Here is a 20,598-nt window from a genome sequence, read left to right as displayed (position 1 = left end):
CGCATATGGGCTAAAATTAGGCACAGCTCATATAAGTGAATGTTGCAGATGACTGCTAGCCACATGTAACAACACTGTGCTTTAGCAGCATGCAGAAGGCGTGAAGCTGAGCTTCAGTTCACATACAGCGATGACACGGCATCCTGTTCTGCTGTAGCTGCTAACAACGACTTATGCCTTACATTTGGCTATTCTGAGGCCTCTCCGAACTGAGCCCCTCTGTTCTGATGGATATGGCTGTGTAGGTACGCGTTATTTATTTTTTAAATAGTAATTTATGCGCAATGCAATACAGAAAAAAGCCGATTTTGTATTTAATAACAAATGTAGGCATACTGTCTGTATTTCCCGAGTAGCATTTTTGCATTTGATAAGTGATTAGTGATTGTGGTGCGTGTCTTTACATTTGGCCACATTTTAGTCCGTCAACATCGTAAATTACGTGGATGACCTCTGTAAAAGTAGCCTAATGTACAATTCAGGGGTGTAAGTTTTATTTTCTCTTTTTGCCTGAAGTTTATATAATGCGGTGTTTGATTTTGATAAGCTAGCATTTTAAGATCTATCTAAACTGGCTTAGTTATATTTATTTAAATGTGTTCTAAACAAGAAACATGGGTAAGTATTTAAATATGATACCTGTAAATGTTCCTGTTATGAAAGGGTTTGACACTGCTACACGGATCGGCAAGCGAAATATACGGAAACGTTTTTTTTTTTTTTTTATATTCCCTCCTCCACCCCCCCTCTGCGGGGGACTGTATCTATTTTTTTTTTATTTTTTTTTTATTATTTATTTATTTATTTTTTATTTTATTTTATATTTTTATTTACTTCCTCAAAAGAAGGAGAGGGGGGGGGGACAAAGGAGAAGGAGGGAAGAGAGAGAGAGGGAGAGAGAGGAATGGAAAGAAAACAGAAAAAAAAAAAAAAACAAAAGAAAAACAAAAAAAAACAAAAAAACCAAGAAAAAAACAAAACAGATAATCTGCTTCCATGTCTGTTGAAAAGAGAAAGACAACATACAACATCTGTACTAATCACAACGACCATCAAACGTTAAATGTTGTTGAACAGCACACACAACCAGCCTTACAACCCATGCCCAGAAACAACAGCCGATCAAGACAGTGTGTGTCCGTGAGCACGTGTCTGTGAGCACCTGTGTGCACACCTGTGTGTCAGCGCGCTGGTGTTCCTAAGGTTTCTCCAAGTAATTGTCTAGTAGTGTGTGTGGGGAGCCACAGCCCCGCCCACCCAGGACATGAAGTCGACACGGGGGAGACCCGGGCCCCAGATATCCAGAGGCCCCCCAGGGCACGGGAACCCCAGGAGGACCAACGCAGGGACAATTGCAGCCCCCACCGAGAAAAGGGCAGAGGAGCGCTCCGGAGGGGGGCCATCCGGCAGCCACATCACAGGAGCCCCAGGGGGCCGTGGCGACGAGCACGCAGGCCCCGCCGGCGGCCGGCCACACCAGGGCAGACCGGACCCCGGGCCCAGAGATCCAAGGGACCCCCCACCCCCCAGCCAGGGCCCCGACAGAGCCGGAAGGGCCAGGCCCCGGCAGGCAACCGCCGAGAGTGAGCCAGCACACACCAGAGCATCCAGCCCCAGACATCGAGAACCACCAACGCATCGGCGGCCGGGGGCCTCATCCACCAGCAGGGAGTGTGGCGGGGGGCAATAGAGCCTGAGATGTTATTTCAGGTGGAGTCTAAGACCCAACCTGACACATACGTATAGACAGACAGGCACACACATACACAAGCATACGTTCCCACCCTCATGCACACATAAACAAATATTCACCAATTCGCCCCACATGAAGACACAGAAATGAACGCCGTACACACACTCACACTCCCCATATATACTCTATACTCCGAGATCTAGGCACCACCGCCGCCAGAGGGGCAATCCGCCACCAGACCCCGGAGATGGATCCCTTTTTTCCTCTGGCATGGGGACAAGAAGACCACCCCGGACCCCACAGCAGCCGAGAAGCCCACCAGCCCAGACCCCGACCGGACGGCCAGCTCCTCCCAGCCCCCGGCCCCAGATGGTGAACAGAGAACGGGGGTGTGAAAAGACCCCATGCTTCCCTCCGCCCGCTCATATGTGGTGTTGGTGCGTGTTGTTCTAAAGTGCTTTAAAACAGGGGAAGGGCATGGTGCTAACCACCCTCTGCCAATCAGCAGCTGGTGTCAGCTCGGCCCCTCCCCAGAACCCTCAATGTCTATATGCAACTTAAAATTGAGAAGTGGGCACTGGCACCAGAGGTAAGGCTGAATGAACAGACCGCCCTCTGGACGCCATTCCTTGTGCCCACCCCCAAGGCCCTAAATGTATGTGTCATGAGAGAGTAAGTAATGAGAGTGCCTAAGTTGTGATGTGTGATTGAGACACAGGTGGTCACGGGGGGACAGAGAAGGAATACCTCCCCTGCATCCCAGCGACGCACCTGCACCTCAGAGCCCTATATGTGTGTTGGGGTGACGGAGCGGGAGGAGGGAAGCATTTAGGGATGGGGAGGAAAGGATCGGGGGGGGCAAAGTACCCCCCCTCTGGAGCCAGCCCCCCCGCTGACCCCCATAAGCACCCCCGTTCCCCGAAATCCACCCAGGGCGGGAGAGCCGAGGCCCATCCAGTCCGGGGGCCCAGAGCAGCGGCACCACCGGGCACCACAGAGCCCAGGGCAGCCAACTAGACCCCACCACAGAGGGAAAAACTACACCCACCCCACCATTCAGTCAACTCCCAGACTACATAAGACAACAGACACCCAGGTTTGGTCCATTCTCCTACTCTATTGGATTCCCCCCCACCCCCGCAGAGTGGATACCCCTAAGGCAGGGACCACCTGCGGGCAGATGGTAACAACCTCCCCACCAGCTAAAGAGGCCCCCAGCCCCTCCAATGCGCCGAAGGTCCCCGCGCCGGGGCCGGGCCCCAGTGCACGCGCCAGCCCACACCCCGGCGACCCACCCACCAGGACCCAAGCCCCCCCAGCCCAGCCGGAACCCCAGCCCGGAGGCAGAGCGCCCCCAGAACCCCAAGCCCGCCCCGGACCCACCCAGGAGCAGCACGGCCGCCAGGCTGGTACCCTACGTCCGCCGGCACAGGCTACCCCAGCAGCGCTGCATGCAGCCACCAGAAAGACGCCACCCAAGAGCCACCAAAGCCCCATCCAGGCCAGGACCGCAGTCCCAGCGCCGAACCCCCCTAGAAACCCCCCCCCCCCCCCCCAGGGAACCCCCAGACACCCCAAGCCCATAGGCCCCCCCCCACACCAACAACAAAGACCGAAGCGGGACAAACCTGCGACCCCCCACCGCCACTAGGTGATGGAGCTGATCAAAGGAGCCCAGAGAGATTGGTCTAATGTGGCGGCAGAAGCTGTATCAAGACTAATATGGTCCAGCAAACTCTCTCTATATTGGTTGATATTAAGGTTATTTTTATTTTTCCAGTTCATGAGGACAGTCTTCTTAGCAATGCATAAAGCGGTGAAAGCCATGTGGGTTGTGTTAATCTCGGTAGTGACACCATCTAAGTCACCCAACAAGCAGACTGAAGGAGAGGCTGGAATGGTACATTTCAGACACTTTGATAAGTCCTCACAAATCCTGCGCCAAAACATCTGAACAGGTGGACAGAACCAAAGAGCATGGATGTAATTGTCAGGTGTATCCCCTTGACAGTGTGAGCAGTTGTTAGAAGATGTAAAACCCATCCTGAACATCCGATGCCCTGTATAGTGCACTCTATGCAGGATTTTGTATTGTATTAATTGTAAATTGGGACTTCTAATCAGTTCAAAGGTTTTTAAGTATGTCTTAGACCAGAAATTGTGGTTCCAGCTGATTGATAAATCTGCCTCCCATTTTGCAATAGGAAGGGATATTGAATCATCCATTTTAGAAAGTGTCCTGTATATTTTAGACAGTAATTTGGGGGTTTTGAGATTAAGGAATTCTGCCACCCTTGGTGGTATTTGTAATTTGATTTGAGTAGACTTGAATTTCCTTTTTACTATAGATTTAACTTGTTGATATTCTAAAAATCTATTCTTGTTAATCCCATGTCTTTTAACTAATAAGTCAAAGGGGATAAAGTCTATTTCTTCAAATATATGTTCCAAGTATTTAATACCTTTACAACTCCAATCCGGGAAATTTATGATATTATTGTTTAGTAGTATGTCAGGGTTGTTCCAGATGGGAGTACGTTTGCATGGGATTAATGAAGACTCAGTCATTTTAAGAAACTCCCACCATGCTGTCAGAGAAGAGCTGATACTGATGCTTTTGAAGCATTCATGTCGTTTAATGTTTGAGCTAATGAATGGTAGGTCCGAAATGTCTATGTTATTGCATAGAGCCTGTTCTACGTCTAGCCAAGGTTCATCTAAGAAGGTATGTTTTAGCCATCCTGAGATGTTTTGAAGCCTGTTGGCTAAGAAGTAGTGGTGAAAGTTAGGCAGATCTAGTCCTCCTTTGTCCTTGGTCCTTTGCAGCGTTTTTAGGCTAATACGCGGTGGTTTATCTTTCCAAAGGAATTTAGAGATGGCGGAGTCCAGAGATCTAAACCAGTCAGGTGATGGTTTACTTGGAATCATTGCAAATAAATAATTAATTCTTGGTAACACCATCATTTTTATTGATGCAACCCTTCCCATGAGTGATATGGGCAGGGACTTCCATCTAACCAGCTCATCCTCTACCTTCTTTAAAAGTGGGATGTGGTTTAATTTAGTTAAGTCTGCCAGCCTAGGTGAAACATTAATACCTAAATATTTAATATCCCCAGATTGCAGTGGAGTGGAGGAAGAGTTCTGAAAGGAGCAGTTAATTGGAAGAACTGTAGATTTTAACCAGTTTATTGAATAATCTGAGACTCTTGAGAAAGAGTTTATTAATGTAATTACCTCAGAGAGAGTGGTTTGTGAATGCTGGAGAAAAAGTAACACATCATCCGCATAAAGACTGACCTTATGTTCCACATTCTTGCATTTGATGCCTTTAATCACTATAGCCTGTCTAATTGCTGCTGCTAGTGGTTCAATAAAAATTGCAAACAGTGAGGGGGAGAGAGGGCATCCCTGCCTGGTGCCCCTCTTGAGACAGAAGCTAGAGGATGTTTGGTCATTCGTCCTAACACATGCTGTTGGGGAACTATATAATATTTTTAACCAGTTTATGAAAGAGGTTCCAAAACCAAATTTGTGTAATGTTGCAAATAAAAAACTCCAACTAACTCTATCGAATGCTTTTTCTGCATCTAGAGACAATATTATGATTTGAAGGTTTTTATTGCACGAATAGTCTATCAGATTGAGTAATCTACGTGTGTTTGTTGATGAGTGCCTCCCTTTTATGAAACCAGTTTGGTCAGGATGAATTATGTGAGGGGTTATCTTCTCTATTCTTTTTGAGAGAGCTTTGCAGATTATTTTAAGGTCAACATTAATAAGTGATATTGGACGATAGCTGGTAGGCAATATAGGGTCTTTGCCTGGTTTTAGCAAGAGACTAATGTTGGCAGAATTCATATTTGGTGGTAGTCTACCATTTTCCTTGGTTTCCTGCAACATTCTGTAGAATGTTGGTGACAGAATTGTCCAGAATTCTTTATAGAATTCTACTGGAAATCCATCTGGGCCTGGAGCCTTATTATTGGGCATACTGTTCAAAGCTTCCTGGAGTTCACCTGGTGTCAGCAGAGAATCCAGTTCTATCGTTTGATTATCTGATAATTTCGGAAGGGTTATACTATCAAGAAACTGATCAATTTCGTCTTTAGATGGGTTTATCTGTGGTAAGTATAAAGATTTGTAAAAGTCCCTGAAAGTGTTGTTTATTCTATCAGGGTCATATACTGTATCCCCAGTTGAGTCTTTAACAGCACATATAGTTGTTTTTTCTTTATTTATTTTTAACTGGTTAGCTAAAAATCTACCTGATTTATTACCATATTCATAATTTTGCCAGCGAAGTCTTTGTGCTAAGAATTGTGTTTTTTTATTAATAATTTCATTTAATTCTAATTTTGCTTTACGTATTTTATTCAGCATTTCCTGTTCCTGGGATGATACATAAGCTTCTTCTAAGGATTTGATGTTTTCTTCTAATTCCTGAATATACTTGTTTTCTCTTTTCTTTTTATGTGATGAGAATGAGATTATTTTACCTCTCATCACAGCTTTGCCTGCTTCCCAGAGAACAGATGCTGATGTTCCAGGCAGGTCATTATAGTCTAAATATAAAGCCCACTCTTTTTTGAAATAGTTAATAAAATCTCCATCTTTAAGCAATGATGTATTAAATCTCCAGTTTCTAATTGGTGGAATGGCTTTCTTATTTATTAGGGTTAAAGATACAGGAGCATGATCGCTGACAGCTATAGGGTGTATCTCAGTGTCTGAAATGTCACTCAGCAGTGAGCTACTGATTAGGAAATAATCCAGACGAGAGTAAGAGTGATGGACGTGTGAGAAGAAAGTATATTCCCTACGGTTGGGGTGAAGAGAACGCCATGCATCACGAAGACCATAGTCACTCATGTACTGCTTAACTATATTTATGGATTCCCAATTGCGCTGAGCAGCTGTACTGAGCCTATCCATTTCTTTATTTAGTGCGAAATTGAGATCGCCCCCAAGAACGAGTGCGCTATCTAGGTGTTCAGAGAGTGCGGTAAAGAAAACGTGGAAGAATGAAGGGTTATCAACATTTGGACCATATATACTAACAATACATAACTTCTTGTTAAGTATAGACAATTTAATGATTATAAATCTACCTTCTGGATCTATAATTGTGTTGAGTAATGTGAAATTAACATTTTTATGTATTAAAATTGCTACTCCCCTTTGCCTAGAGTTATAACAGGCTGAGAACACATTAGGAAACTCAGGTGTTTTAAGTTCATCTGTAGCTGTGGCAGGTCTATGAGTCTCTTGTAATAAAACAACGTCTGCCTGTAGTTTTTTAAGCTGGCTAAATATTTTTAACCTCTTCTCTCTGGAGCCAGCTCCATGCACATTCCATGAGACAAACCTTAGTGTGCCCATAGACATGTGTGTGTAGCTAATATTGCACGTGCAAATGAGTCAGATACGAACGAGCGTGTGAGCGCTTGTGTGCGTGTGTATCCTATATGTCTGTGTGCACTATAAGGTCGGAGTGGTTGTGGTGAAGCTAAGTACATATGTACATTATCATGTCGTGCAGATGTGTAAAAATCGAGGGTGTTGTGTGTGATTGAGTAGAAATTTAAAGCAGGTGATCGGTGCAGGGAAAGCAGGGAGAAGTGAAAAAGACATACAAAGGGGCACGCGAGTAAGGGTGTAAGTAAGAAACATAGAAACGAAAACATTGTTAGGACTGAAGCGCTGCGGAGACTGACGGCAGTGTATTTGTTATGACATAACATTAAATTAGCGAATTAACATGTATAAGCTAGATTAAACAGAAGAGGATTTGGGAAAAGAAGAAAAATATAACAGGTTCTTATCTGGGGTGGCGTTAATATAACCAGGGAGTGATGTTAGGGTCGCGGTAGAGCTGTCCATCCACGTAGAGCCGATCCACGGCGATGACAGCTCGGGAGCCCTTCTGGATGGAGCTGCGTCGGATTGGGAACAGAACTTTGCGTCGCTCCAGAATCTCTTTGGAGAACTGGTCGTTAACGCCAAAGTCCGTTCCTTTCAGCTCCCTGCCGCGGCTCTTCACCTGCTGCTTCTGTTTGAAATTCCCGAATTTGGCCACAATAGGACGCGGTCTCAGGGCACCAGGCCTCTTAGCTCCCAGCCGATGGACTCTGTCAAAGCAGATGCTTTCCACAGTGTCCTCTGGAAGCTTCAGGTGGGTCTTGATAAATGTTTTAACCGTAATTTCTGCGTCCTCTTCAGCAGATTCCGGGATGCTTGAAAACACCAGGTTATCTCTCATACTACGGGCTTGGAGATCGATGACAGTCTCTTTTATTTTTTTATTTTCTTCTTTTAGATTGGTCACATTCTCAGTTAGAGACTTGACCGAGCCCCGTAGTGAGGCGTTTTCAGCAGCGAGTGTTTCCACCTGTTGCTGGCTGAATTCCAAAGACTCCCTCAGGGATGTGAACTCCTGATGCAAAATCTCGACCAGAGACAACCTCGCGTCGAAGCTGGACAATCGCTTGTCGATTGACTCCAGTATGTCGGCGAAGTCTTTACTAGTCGGCGAAGTTGCTCCGGGGGAGTCTGCCGGGCGACTTCTTTTGGATGACGGCGTCTCGCTTTTTCCCGGGGAAGATGTATTGAGGTTCTTCTTCATGACTGTAGTGTCGAAGTACCAGTCAATGTATTCTTCGAGTGATTCCAACTTCCCCTCGCTGTCCTCCCTCAGCTCGCTGTTCATTCAGATTCACCCTGTGCTAGGATGGATGGCTGGGACACAACTCTACAAAAAAAAACTGCCCATTTGGCTAAACCAGGGGGGGTTCTATCTACTGAAAAGATCAGGGGCTACGTCACGTTTACCTGAGGCTTGACTTTTTTGTTTTTGGAGGGTAATTTGCATCGGGGTTAAAATACTCGAGGAATACCCCGGACCTAACGGCGCATATGGGCTAAAATTAGGCACAGCTCATATAAGTGAATGTTGCAGATGACTGCTAGCCACATGTAACAACACTGTGCTTTAGCAGCATGCAGAAGGCGTGAAGCTGAGCTTCAGTTCACATACAGCGATGACACGGCATCCTGTTCTGCTGTAGCTGCTAACAACGACTTATGCCTTACATTTGGCTATTCTGAGGCCTCTCCGAACTGAGCCCCTCTGTTCTGTTGGATATGGCTGTGTAGGTACGCGTTATTTATTTTTTAAATAGTAATTTATGCGCAATGCAATACAGAAAAAAGCCGATTTTGTATTTAATAACAAATGTAGGCATACTGTCTGTATTTCCCGAGTAGCATTTTTGCATTTGATAAGTGATTAGTGATTGTGGTGCGTGTCTTTACATTTGGCCACATTTTAGTCCGTCAACATCGTAAATTACGTGGATGACCTCTGTAAAAGTAGCCTAATGTACAATTCAGGGGTGTAAGTTTTATTTTCTCTTTTTGCCTGAAGTTTATATAATGCGGTGTTTGATTTTGATAAGCTAGCATTTTAAGATCTATCTAAACTGGCTTAGTTATATTTATTTAAATGTGTTCTAAACAAGAAACATGGGTAAGTATTTAAATATGATACCTGTAAATGTTCCTGTTATGAAAGGGTTTGACACTGCTACACGGATCGGCAAGCGAAATATACGGAAACGTTTTTTTTTTTTTAACTACGCGTATAAATCGTTGCAGTAGCTCAAGCTGAAGAATGGGGCGGACAGAAGACAGTCAAAGAGCAAGTTCTGCGAGGGCTGGTGGGCGGAGCGCTGCTGTATCTTACCCCCGATAATTACCCAAGGTATACTGAACGACAGAAAAAGGCCAGAGGTAAGTGTAGCTTTTCAGTTATAGTATAAGAATATTTAGTTCCGTGGTTGGTTTTGTGCTCTTTTACCTGCGCGAGTGTAATGTATGGATCGTGTTACAAAACTTGAAGGTAGACTTTTCAATTAAATACGTTTCAATATGGGTTAAAGGTGATCGTTCAGCCGGCTATTTGCGATAATAGAGAGCTGGCAAAGTATGAAGATGAAGTGAAATGTCGTTTCCGATGACAAACGTGTCCAGCAGATGTGAGGACCTTTTAGAAAAAATGCCTTGGCAGGGACATACGCGGCTGTCACGGAGCTTCTAAAGTCTGTGATTGCAATTGTAAGTTAATGAACGTGAGGCTTCGCTTTGCTTCCTGTATATTTGTGTCTACTGTTATGATAGCATTGCACGCGTCTTCATTCCTGCCAGCAGCAATCGAAGCTCTTCATGAGCTACTTTTATTACGAGTTTCTTACCATTGCAGTACAGTACAATTCCCGAGTTTGAAACGCAGCAAAAACGGGGACTGTCTGCGGGTCCCCAAGGACCGGATTGAGAAACACTGTCCTGGACTATTTGAGTTCAAGGCTGTTGTGGTTCTGAGATTCCCAGTGCAAGAATATTTCCCTATAGTTTTAAGCCAAGCAAGATGGTCTCCCTTGGCCAGGGGCGTCAGAAGCATTTTGAATGTGGGGGGGCCCACTGGCATAAAACTAATATTTTATGTTAAATGTGTGTGTGTGTGTGTGTGAAGGGTCCAAATGAATAGTTGTGAAATGTGAGGGGGTCACATCCCCCTCAGATTTAATGGCGGCGGCGCCCAAGCCCTTGGCCCAGTAAAATAAGTCTCTGACCTAAATCTATAGTGTTCTATTTGGCTTCAGGAGGTGTGTGTTATGCCCTAATCCTCTGTTGATAGTCATACATTCTGGTACTTCTTCTGACATGATGTTGACCTCGCACACTCATCACCAGTGGTTGACCTAAACAGAGGTTCACACTGGATTTAAATTGTATGTTTCCACTGCTGAGTAAGCTTTTCGGGCCCGCAACGCCGATCATTGTTCTGTTCCATAACATCCATGCCATGACATGTTTCTGCTCCATAACCTCCTTGCCGTGACGCAAGCGAATAACCCTCAGTGCAGGCGCTGTCCCCAGCATGTGCTTGAAGAATGACCGCTAATGCCTCCTGGGACTCCAGTAGGGGGAGCCAAAGCGCTGCAGGTAGGATTTGTATGTGGATTCAAAACATACAGCTCAGGCACCAGGACGGGGTCAAAATAGCAGCAAATTAACACTTAATGTACAGTCAGGTACCATCAACGGATGGAGTAAAGAGATGCTATCAGTATATTATTTGATACCGTTAGAATATTTTAGAATTTCCATAAGACTGATGGTCCTATGCAGGGGAAGGCGATGGCCTGGTCTCCATCGAATCGAACATTTATCGCAGCCTCCAAACCATTCTCCGGGAGCTGAACAACCACACCTTGACTGTGTCACAAAGTAAAGGTAGGGCCATGTCACCGATTACACAACCTCAGAACTTAGGTTCCTTTGATTTTACGGGGGGATATTACTTGATTTCTCTGTGTACATTATTATCTAAAGTGACTTTCACAGCCATTCTTTGGGGACTCGTAGCTCTATATAGTCATGTTAGATAATTGTAGATAATTATAAATGTAGATAATTATGTTGTTGAATGTAGGACATGAGATTCTTTTGCTCAAAAGTCCAGTTCTGTCGGCATCCCTGCCGGTCATGTTGGATCAAACGGTCTTTTGGTCTGGCATTAGTAACCTTCAGTCAGACAATTAACTGTGCTAGGAGAAGATCAGGGTCCATGCGAAAGCTTATTAAGAGGTAAACATACTTGTGCATCACCGCTTACTCGTGGCTAATGTAAACCATGACTTGCATCATCACTGAACGCTCCTCCTAAAGGAGTACTGAGATGGACACTGCACAAGACAGTTCTGGAGAGTCCCAAGCACTGTGTGCTGCTGGTGAAGATACTTGTGAAGGAACTGGAGAAGGTAGGTGCTTCAATGTGGATGCAGGAAGGAGCTGACAGGTAGGGATGGAGATACCAGACTGTGGCCGGAGCTCAGTGGGGGGCTCAGCAGCATGGTGTAGCTTCAGTGCTATGATGAAGACAGTATATAACAAAATGGAAACATTTTAACGTTTGCTGGGGGGTGGAGGAGTGGGGGTTTGGGGGGGATTATGATGAGTTGTGTGTGCTACCATTGGTGGTCCTACATTGTGTTTTTGTATTTGAAACTACATTACACTTAAAGATACTCATTTTGATTCATAAGGTCCATTATCGGCCGTAATTTACGTTTAAATACGGCCAAAACGATTTGCCTTCTACAAATCTAGTTAAGTTAAAGCAACTTGTATCACTACAACTTTTGAATGGAAATAAAGTAAGAAAATGCCTGATCTTAATATAAACTGACTAGCGATGTAAGAATTATTTTAATATCGCACATCGTCCAGCCCGATAATGCTGTAGCGCCGGCGAGATGCGCAGAGCATGCTGGGACATTGCATTATTAGAACTTGCTGTACATCTTTCGGCCATTCTCCACCAAATCAGGTAATGTACGTGCTTTTGGTACCACAAAGCGTTGGTTTTTTCTGATCATAAAAACAGATACTGAAGCAGAACAACTAGACACGCAGCTCGCAGGCAAGAGAGAAGTCTTTGTATTGAGTTTCTAATAGGACTAACACAGGAACTCAATAAACCACAAACCAAACATAACACCGAAACACGGGGGGGGGGGGGGGGGGAGGTCTGACGTTGGACAGTAAAGTACACACACGAGAGGATCTGATAGGGTTCACGTAAGACATGGGCAAACACACAAACGATAATTGAGGAATACAACAAATATTAACATTATCAAACAAGGGGCTGAATATAATGTCCCAGCATGCTGAGCGCATCTCGAAGTCGCGAATGAAAAAGGGAAAGTACCGATAGTACCGCAAGAAAAGTACGGTACCCGGTGGTAGAAAAGTGCCCAAAGCTTCCTCGCAGATGAAACTCACTTCCAGAAGTTTCAGTAACTTAGCATTTTTCAGATGTTAAGGGAGGGCAAAAACATTTCTTCAAAATACATATATAACTAAGTTGACAGTGTTCTGTATTTATTTTGACTACCTATTAAAAATAACTAAAATGGGAATATATAACAAACGTAAAGTTTTATCCTGATTTTAAGTGTACCTCACTGTCCCCTCGAACCATTTTATATAGTGTAGTCTATAAATGGATAGAATCAAAAAGTGTTGGCCAAGCAACAAAATATTATTATTATTGTTGGTATAATAAACAGTGTAATTTCTGCAGGTAAAGAGGTTACAGTACAGGACCTACATCATCCCGCTGCTCCACACACTCATCTATGCTGTCTATCAGGTCAGTTTGCTTTCCTATTGTGTGTAAATATGCTGAAAAACTGGCATTGGATGGATGGATGGATGGTTGGTCTTAGGACCTTATTTTGAAATCACCCACATTTCCGGGTTGAAGTTGTTGATAGGGGCACGCATTCTCGTTGAGTCCCCTTGCTTCGTGTCATGGAGTCTCTTAAGAATGGACGTGTTTGCAGTCGAGTTCCAGAATGTTCTCTGGGTCGACAATGAGCAGCCTCAAAGCTACAGTCAAGGTGACTCGTTTGGTTGTGCACTGCAGTCGGTTTACCTTCCTGATGACCTGTGTCAGAGGACCTACGATCTCTGCAAGCAACTGCTGACTCTGCCGCACCCTTATTGCACGATAGGCCTCGCCTATGCCAGGCTAATTAAAATGGAGCAGATCACTCCAGGTACGAAGCCTCTGCCAGATCCCGTCGAAAACACGCTGGGTTGTTGGTGTGTGGCGCACATGACTTGCTTTTAAAAGTTTAAGATAGAATAAATTGGTTCTATAGGGAATAATTCTGGTGGATAGAGGGGTGGGAACATAAAGCACATACAAACATACACAGTTACTAAAGTGCAAAACAGACAAGGTGCAAAGACGACACACACAGCACAAACATTAGAGAACACGGTACACAAACAGAATCTTGAGGAACAGAATATCGGGATATTAAGGAAAAAAAATACTTGCAGGCAATAAATGAGTGATAGTATTACAGATTTCAGATGACAGCAGTGTGCCGTGCACCATTTTCTTTTTTTCAGTGCACTTTCTTGCAGTGGAGAGTCACAATAAAAACGTAGCGTTGTTGAATTTGCATGGCAAATCCCAGCACACTCACAGATGATTTCATTAAAATGTGCGCATCCGCTGCTTCCTCTCTTGTCTCACTGGGTTAAATAATCTTCCTCCTCCTGCTTCCAGGTGCCCTGTATCAACGGCGGATCCTTGCAGAGCAGCGACTGCAGAACAGCAGCTTCTCCTTGCAGGAGAAGTGAGTATTTGCCGAAATGCTGAGCACTTCCACTCTGCACCCTCCGTCAGCCAGGAAAGGCAGAAGGGCTTTTTCTGTTCCTTTTCTTCCTCTTCTCACACTCTTCTCACACATCGGCTGTCCAAACGTCAGCGGTTTCCGTGGCCCCGCTAGCAGGAGAGAGAGGGGCTCTTGGCGTGTGTGTATATACAGTATATGTATTTAGAATTTCGTAATGTATCAAAATGTGTCCTCTGCATTTAACCCATATGTGACATCGTGACAAGGCAGGGGGCAGCTAATTCAGCACACGCATAAAGTGACAAGTGTGTATATTACACAGACACACAAAGTGCGGTGGGTTTGGGCGTGAATGGAGAGAAAGCTTAGTAAAACCACGCAAGGCCATAATGTCGCCCTGTCTCAGCTCTGAGCACGGCAGAGAACTGAAAGCAGTGTAGCGAATAAGGCAGCCTGTCAAACCTAAACACATGCAGCAGAATGAGTATTAGAATGAACGGGAACAACCTTTATTTCCAATTAATCTTAAAAATGACATAACACTCCTATTTCCCCTCTTCAACAAGCAATGAGGTGCCAAACCACCCCCCCGATGACCTCCCCCCCCCCCCCCCCAAACCAGCCATACAATGATCTTACGCAACAGCACACACACTACAGCACACTAACAATCAATAAGTTAATCAGCAATAAACTTCCTTCAGTCCTTGAGGCCTCCCCAGTGGGATCCTGGAATTTCTCCACTGCTGAACAATCCATGCGGAATCTACCTTCCCACACCGGTGTCTGGGTTGATTAGGCATTTAATGCATCCTAACAGAACAGTCACACAGCGCAGCCAGCGCGCATACATGCGTGTGTGCGTGCATGCATGCACGCACCACTCTCTCTCTTTTCTCCTGCAGCAATTTAAAAGCCTTTCCAATTTTCCATTCCTGATTAAGCACCACCTGCCTTCTCCCGTTCAATCACCAGTTATTCCACAGTAGTATGGTGAATATTCATGTTGCCACATGAATGCCCCTTGCAGGCCTCCTTGTACCGACCGTGCACCGTCTCCTTCACCCCCCAGGGTCTTTGTGTTTGCCGATCCTGCCGTGTTCCCAGACTCCCTTGTGACCGGTGTGGCGGCAGATCTGGAGCCGGAGGCCACATTCCCTGGCGAGCTGGACTCCGTGGGTGCGATGGTGTTGCACACTCTGCAGGCAGCGATGGGCGAGTCCTGTAATGGGGCCGCGCTCAAACAGGCCTTGGAGGTTGGGTACACGGCCGTCGTGGGAACAGAGCGCTGGCCACTAATCTTTGCCGGTTGTGCGGATGTTCCTTTCACACTTCGAAACGCAGTCTTAAAGTTTCAAAAGCCAGGGATTTCGCAACAGCCGACAAGCTTGTGCAACCTCGCATACACAGAGTGGCAGATGTGGAGTGTTGTACTGATAAGACTTGTGAATTAAAATTTTGGTGTATGTGCCACAGATGACTCTGATAACCAGCAGAGAGGAAGTTTTGTTCTTAGTCACTGATGTGTCAATGATGTGTTTCATCTGCAGAAGTAATGAGCTCAGGTACCAAAAGCAGAAATCCGGACCATGATTTTATTTCAACCAACCAGTTGAGCACTCTGTGCATGTGACTCTTTATACTCAACTGGTTGGTTGAAACAAAATCATGGTCTGGATTTGTACTTTCTGGACCTGAATTTTCCACCTCTGTTCGTCTGTGACAGAGCCTTGGCTGCGTGGTGGAGCTGTTCTTTCACAAGGTGGTGTCCACTCTGGCCCAGCACACAGGAGACGTGGCAGCAGACCGCAACAGTTACTGCGCCAAGCTGCAGCGGATTTACGAGGAGATCCTCAGGACAGCCAGGCTGGGTGCGCCAGGGGAGGGAGCGATAACAAAGCCTTAGCCCGCATTTTTCTTGTGAGCCAGTTGTAACTCTGCATTATGATTGGTCGTCAGATGCCTCTGAGGGCGGCCCCTTGTGCAGCTGTTCCCTACCCAACCCGGAGCTGAACTTCCGAATATGGCGGGAAGACAATGAGCTGTGTGAGTGGGCGGAGCCTGTGACAGTTGCCCCTCCCCATTTTTAGATGTCTCTTCACACATACATAGAGCTGCTGTCACAAGGTTTGATTTAATACTTACTGGTGCTGGTTAAAGTGTTCTTTCTGTTCACCAACAGGGGGAGCAGTGATTAAATTCGTCCGGGCAAGCTCACTGAATTACAGCCAGGAGTGTGAGGAACCGCCCACAGCCAGCCTGGGGGGAAGGTCTCGTCAGCTGGTCACGTCCACAGACAGTGGGATCATGCGGGACATAGGGACACAGGATCAGCCGTCTCTGACCCGGAGAGCCGGCCAGCGAAGGAGGCTCACCCAGTCGGACAGGATGGCGCTGATGAGGGAGTCCTTAGAGGAGCCGCACGCCACCACCGGTGCCCCTCTCCCCAAAGACGAGCGGCCTTTCACTGCCCGAATCGTGGTGATGGGAGACGACAGGACCGTCGGCAGATTGGCTAAGGCCTACCACTCTCTCAGGTGCCTTCAAAGTCTGAGGCGGTCAGAGAATTTTAGGTTTAATTGGGGTGGCCCCAGAGGAGGGGTTTGGAAACCAAAGCCATGTTCTTCTATCCACCCAGAAAGATATCAGCTTTTGGGAGAATGGAAGGTCAACGTACTTTTTATTGCATTTCTCTTCATTCACCTATATTCTTTGTCAATATGCACTTACTACTCAGACAAATAGCTTTAAGCATATCCTTGGACTAGTCTTTTGCCCAGTAGTGTATGTTAATAGGAAACGGACAAAAGGCATTTTAAGGAATATCTTGCCGTTTTTAATGAATTCTTTAATGAATTTGTAGGCAGAGGGAGGCAAGATGTCTGTATTTAACTACAAAGGTGAGCCTGGAGCTGTACTACATCCCTGTCAGCAGTGAGTCTCCTGTAAGCCTTTCTGAGGAGGTGAGGATGGCGCCCCCTTGGTGTTGGTATCGCTCATTACACCCACCCATGCTGTTATACAATTTACTCTAGCAGAGGTTCTTACCAGAGTAATATATTACACTGCACAGCCATAGAATGCAGATTATATATATCAAGAGCTTAAACACGGTGCACACCACCCAATATTTGAACCGAAAGCACATTGACTGTCACTGGTACAAATCTGTTGATGATGTTTTACCGTCTACCGCTTTAGGGAAACATTTTCCCCCAAACAAATTTGGCTGTGAGCTCGTACCTGGAAAAGATGGACCCGTGGTATGAGTGCAACATCAGCAGCTTGGGACGCATGATTCCCAAGATGGCGAAGATGGTAAGAGCCTGCAAACACTAAGGCTGTCTTCTCAGTGGACTTAGTGGAGTGCAGAATGGACCGTTTGGGTGTCGTTCCAGCCAGCAAGCCCCAACAGAAGGCGTAAATCTGATTCCTTCCTGCCTGATGTTATTTCCTACTACATCCGCACGGCCATTCAGCCCATCTACCTCACCATCTACTCTGTAAAGGTAACTGCCCCCCCACCTGCCTCTGTGTGCTCAGACGTCTTAGAAATATTTGTATAATATCCTGCACCATCTAGACAAACATTCCTGCTGAGTTTTTCGTACCAATTCAGAATTGCAAGCAGGCAGGGTCCGAATCAGTCATGAACCCCCCCACCCCCCTTAACACACATGGTCCTCCCACAATATTGGCGGCGACACACGTCCCAACCCAAACCTACACTCTTGTAAGAGACCTTCATTTGATCCAATAGAATTTGTGCATTTTTACTGATTCAGAAGTATAGCAGCAGACATTCCATGAGTCTGCGCCAGTGTTTCCCAACCCAGTCCTCGGGGAACAAGGTATTCGGTGTTCCTGATTGGCTGGGAGCTAGGAGGGAGCAAAAACGTGGACTGTCCGAGGTTTCCTGAGGACTAGGTTGGGAAACACTGCTATAGACGGTGCAAACTTTTGCTCCCTCCCAGCTCCCTGCCAGACAGTCCACAGTTTTGCTCCTTCCCAGTTCCTGGAGCAAAAACGTGGACTGTCTGTGGGTCCCCATGCACCGAGTTGGGAAACATTGCTCTGTACTATGCTTGAAATATAGAGTTCCTGCATATCTATCCTGGATCCAGAATACTGATCATGTCTTTCCTTGTCAAAGATCATCTTCTTCAATCCAGGAAGTACTCCCGTGGAGGACGTGTTTGTCTGTCACCTAGAACTGGACTTCCCCAATATCAAAATGACCCATATTAATGGTACCGTAAAGCAATTGCACCTGTGCTTTCATTCTGACCTCTGGCTCAGTTCTGTCTAGCTTTTCATTGGTGGTTGTTTCACTCTCTGTCAGAGGGATCATTCAGGATCACAAGAAGCACAGCAGAGCTGGAAGGAGTGATGATTTCTGTCAAATACAAGAGGGTAAACATTCCATTGAAATATCCCTCCATTCGTGTATTTTGTCTTGATCATGTATATTTCTACATGGAGGTAATGTGGGCTGATGTCTAAATTTGAGATTAATCTTTAACATGTGCAGTTGTCTGTCAGCAGTAGGGAGGAAGACACAGCGGTTTCATTAAGAGTGTTGTCCGCTTTCATTGACGCCATTCCCACTACCGAATCAGAAGGTAATCACAGCATTTGCTAATTTATTATGTGAGTTTTGTGTGAATACTTGTGCTCGAATTCGCCCTGTACCGGTGGCCACAATAACAGCAGGGTCCTGATTTCTGTTTCATGACAGATCCAGATCTCAGCTGCCTCACCGTGAATTTTGGTAACTTTAAAAGCGCACGGGAGGTCTCTGTCAGAACGTGCAACATTAAGATCAGGACTCTGGAGAACAAAGCCTTCTGCGTTTGTCTGGATAAGGATTCACGCAGGACCTTCAAGGACGTTCAGTGGTAAGAATGGCTCAGAATCTGGCTTCAGAATCAATGTTGAGTGGCATATTACCGACAGTCTTAAGGCACTTCTAACCTAACCCTAACCCAGACATGAACTGAGACCACAGACAAACCCTTTATCATCAGTTTAAACCTTGTAAAGGTGGGAGTTCAAGTCACTCTCTCAGTCCTCAGGCAGAATGAACTTGCACACTATATAGTCCTCTGTTCCTGCCTTACATGGGCTGTTCATCAAGCTTTCCTGTCTCGCAGTGTGGAAATTTCCCGTTGCCTCGATCCGGGGTTCAGCCTTCAGAAGCCCTCAAAGCCTCAACCTGCAAATTTCAGTCTGGGGGATACCAAGGATACTGAGGAGGATCACAGCGCCACCCACAGTTTACCGCTGCCATTGAACACTTTCGCTGGTGTAGGTCATTGACTCCGCAGAGGCGGAGGTGGACAGATTTACAATGTTTACAACAGGTATCCCCAAGCCAGGGAGATGGGTGGCCTCCTGCAGTGTGTAGAACACACCAACGCCTGCTCCAACCTCTTCAGACACTTAGCTATGACCTCCTAAGAGCATTGTGTAGACTGAGCTTCCCTTTCGTTTTTGAAAACAGGAAGGTGTAACCTTATTGTGCCTCATCTCAGGACCAGAATGCCCTGACGTACAAGAGCAAGTTCTGTTTTGTCACTGTCGGCTGCTCTTAAACTTATTGTGTCAAAAGACCTGATCTTCTGGATACTCCTAACAGGTGATGAAACTGTCAACAATTATTTGAATGGGGACGGGCGGGTTTTGTTGATACATTCTCTCATTCACTGTCATGTGATATGTATTAATTTTATGTGGTGTGTGTTTAGGAAGGATAACTTATCTTGTAAGGTCTTGAAAAGTCTGTGATCTATATAGTCAACATCTGTGAATGTACAAATGGGAAACTTCGGTATTTATTGCACGAACACTATTGTGTAAATACAAACTAATTTTTAGCTTTGAAAGAGGGACAATTTTATTGAGTTAGACATAACTTGTTGTTTCTACAGATCACAGTTCAATAGAGGTTTGTGCATCCAGTTCTCATTGTTATTGCCTTTTATAGTGATTGTCAGGGGAGACAAGACAGACCATACTGGTCACATGAATAAACTGCTACTGTCTAACTTGCCCAACCTGTTTCCTGGCGGTATTCATATAATATGTATCAACAACAATAATACTGTGCAAACTCTGGCAGTCAAAGAAAATGTGTAAAGCTATTCATCTGGGTAGTAAGTATATATTTACTCAGAAAAAACACACAATTTAACATTATAACACATGCAAATTATCAGTAACACAACAAATAAAGCAAAATTTCTTATTTTCTCCAAAGAGTTCTTCTTGGATGGCTAGATGAACATCGCTTCAGATCCTAAACCTCTCCTTAGGGGCACCCCAGCCTGTACATGTATTTCTTAAATTTCACAATCAGCTTTAATTAATTAGTTAACCCAATGAGCTAGATATCCAGAAAATATTAGTCGGATACTGACCTGTCTTTATCTTTTATTGATTTGTTTTTATTAGTTATATAAACCAACAAATAAAAATAAACTATGGATAAGCTGAACGTTGTGTGTCACACCCCTCATTCCTGCTCCCTGGTGTGGCTCGCCGTTGTCGTTAAATCTTACCTCCCGTTACAGCCCTCGAGCGGTTCACCCCAGCTGCCTCTTGTCCACTCAGTCGCGTGCCCTGCGTCCTTCAGTCCTGCGCTCCTCGTTGAGTCCAATCATTGATGTTACTTCCTGAATGTGCCCT

General features: G+C 45.4%; 1 protein-coding gene across 7 annotated transcripts; it reads left to right on the top strand.

Moving 5' to 3' along the window:
• Window positions 1-183: 183 nt before the first annotated feature.
• On the top strand, window positions 184-19,967 carry LOC111856319 (phosphoinositide 3-kinase regulatory subunit 6-like). Of its 7 annotated transcripts, none has more exons than XM_072705295.1 (20): window positions 184-245; window positions 9,350-9,484; window positions 10,618-10,696; window positions 10,883-10,987; window positions 11,423-11,514; window positions 12,843-12,911; window positions 13,188-13,320; window positions 13,842-13,911; window positions 14,984-15,167; window positions 15,638-15,782; window positions 15,871-15,957; window positions 16,094-16,448; window positions 16,775-16,874; window positions 17,113-17,229; window positions 17,310-17,420; window positions 18,065-18,161; window positions 18,254-18,324; window positions 18,443-18,533; window positions 18,650-18,809; window positions 19,065-19,967. In XM_072705295.1, exons 3-20 carry the CDS (start codon window positions 10,645-10,647, stop codon window positions 19,228-19,230), a joined length of 2,205 nt encoding a protein of 734 aa, XP_072561396.1. In that variant the 5' UTR covers window positions 184-245; window positions 9,350-9,484; window positions 10,618-10,644; the 3' UTR covers window positions 19,231-19,967. The 7 variants fall into 7 exon arrangements, 6 of the variants coding, with proteins under 6 accessions (XP_072561396.1, XP_072561394.1, XP_072561395.1 ...); XM_072705293.1 differs by having other exon boundaries at window positions 10,613-10,696; XM_072705294.1 differs by having other exon boundaries at window positions 185-241; window positions 10,613-10,696.
• The last annotated feature ends 631 nt before the right edge of the window (window positions 19,968-20,598 follow it).

The sequence above is a fragment of the Paramormyrops kingsleyae genome, chromosome 22, assembly GCF_048594095.1.
Source record: "Paramormyrops kingsleyae isolate MSU_618 chromosome 22, PKINGS_0.4, whole genome shotgun sequence".
NCBI classification, from domain to species: Eukaryota; Metazoa; Chordata; class Actinopteri; order Osteoglossiformes; family Mormyridae; genus Paramormyrops; species Paramormyrops kingsleyae.
The sequence above is the reverse complement of the archived record's forward strand: the minus strand, read 5'-3'. Positions and strand labels throughout refer to the sequence as shown.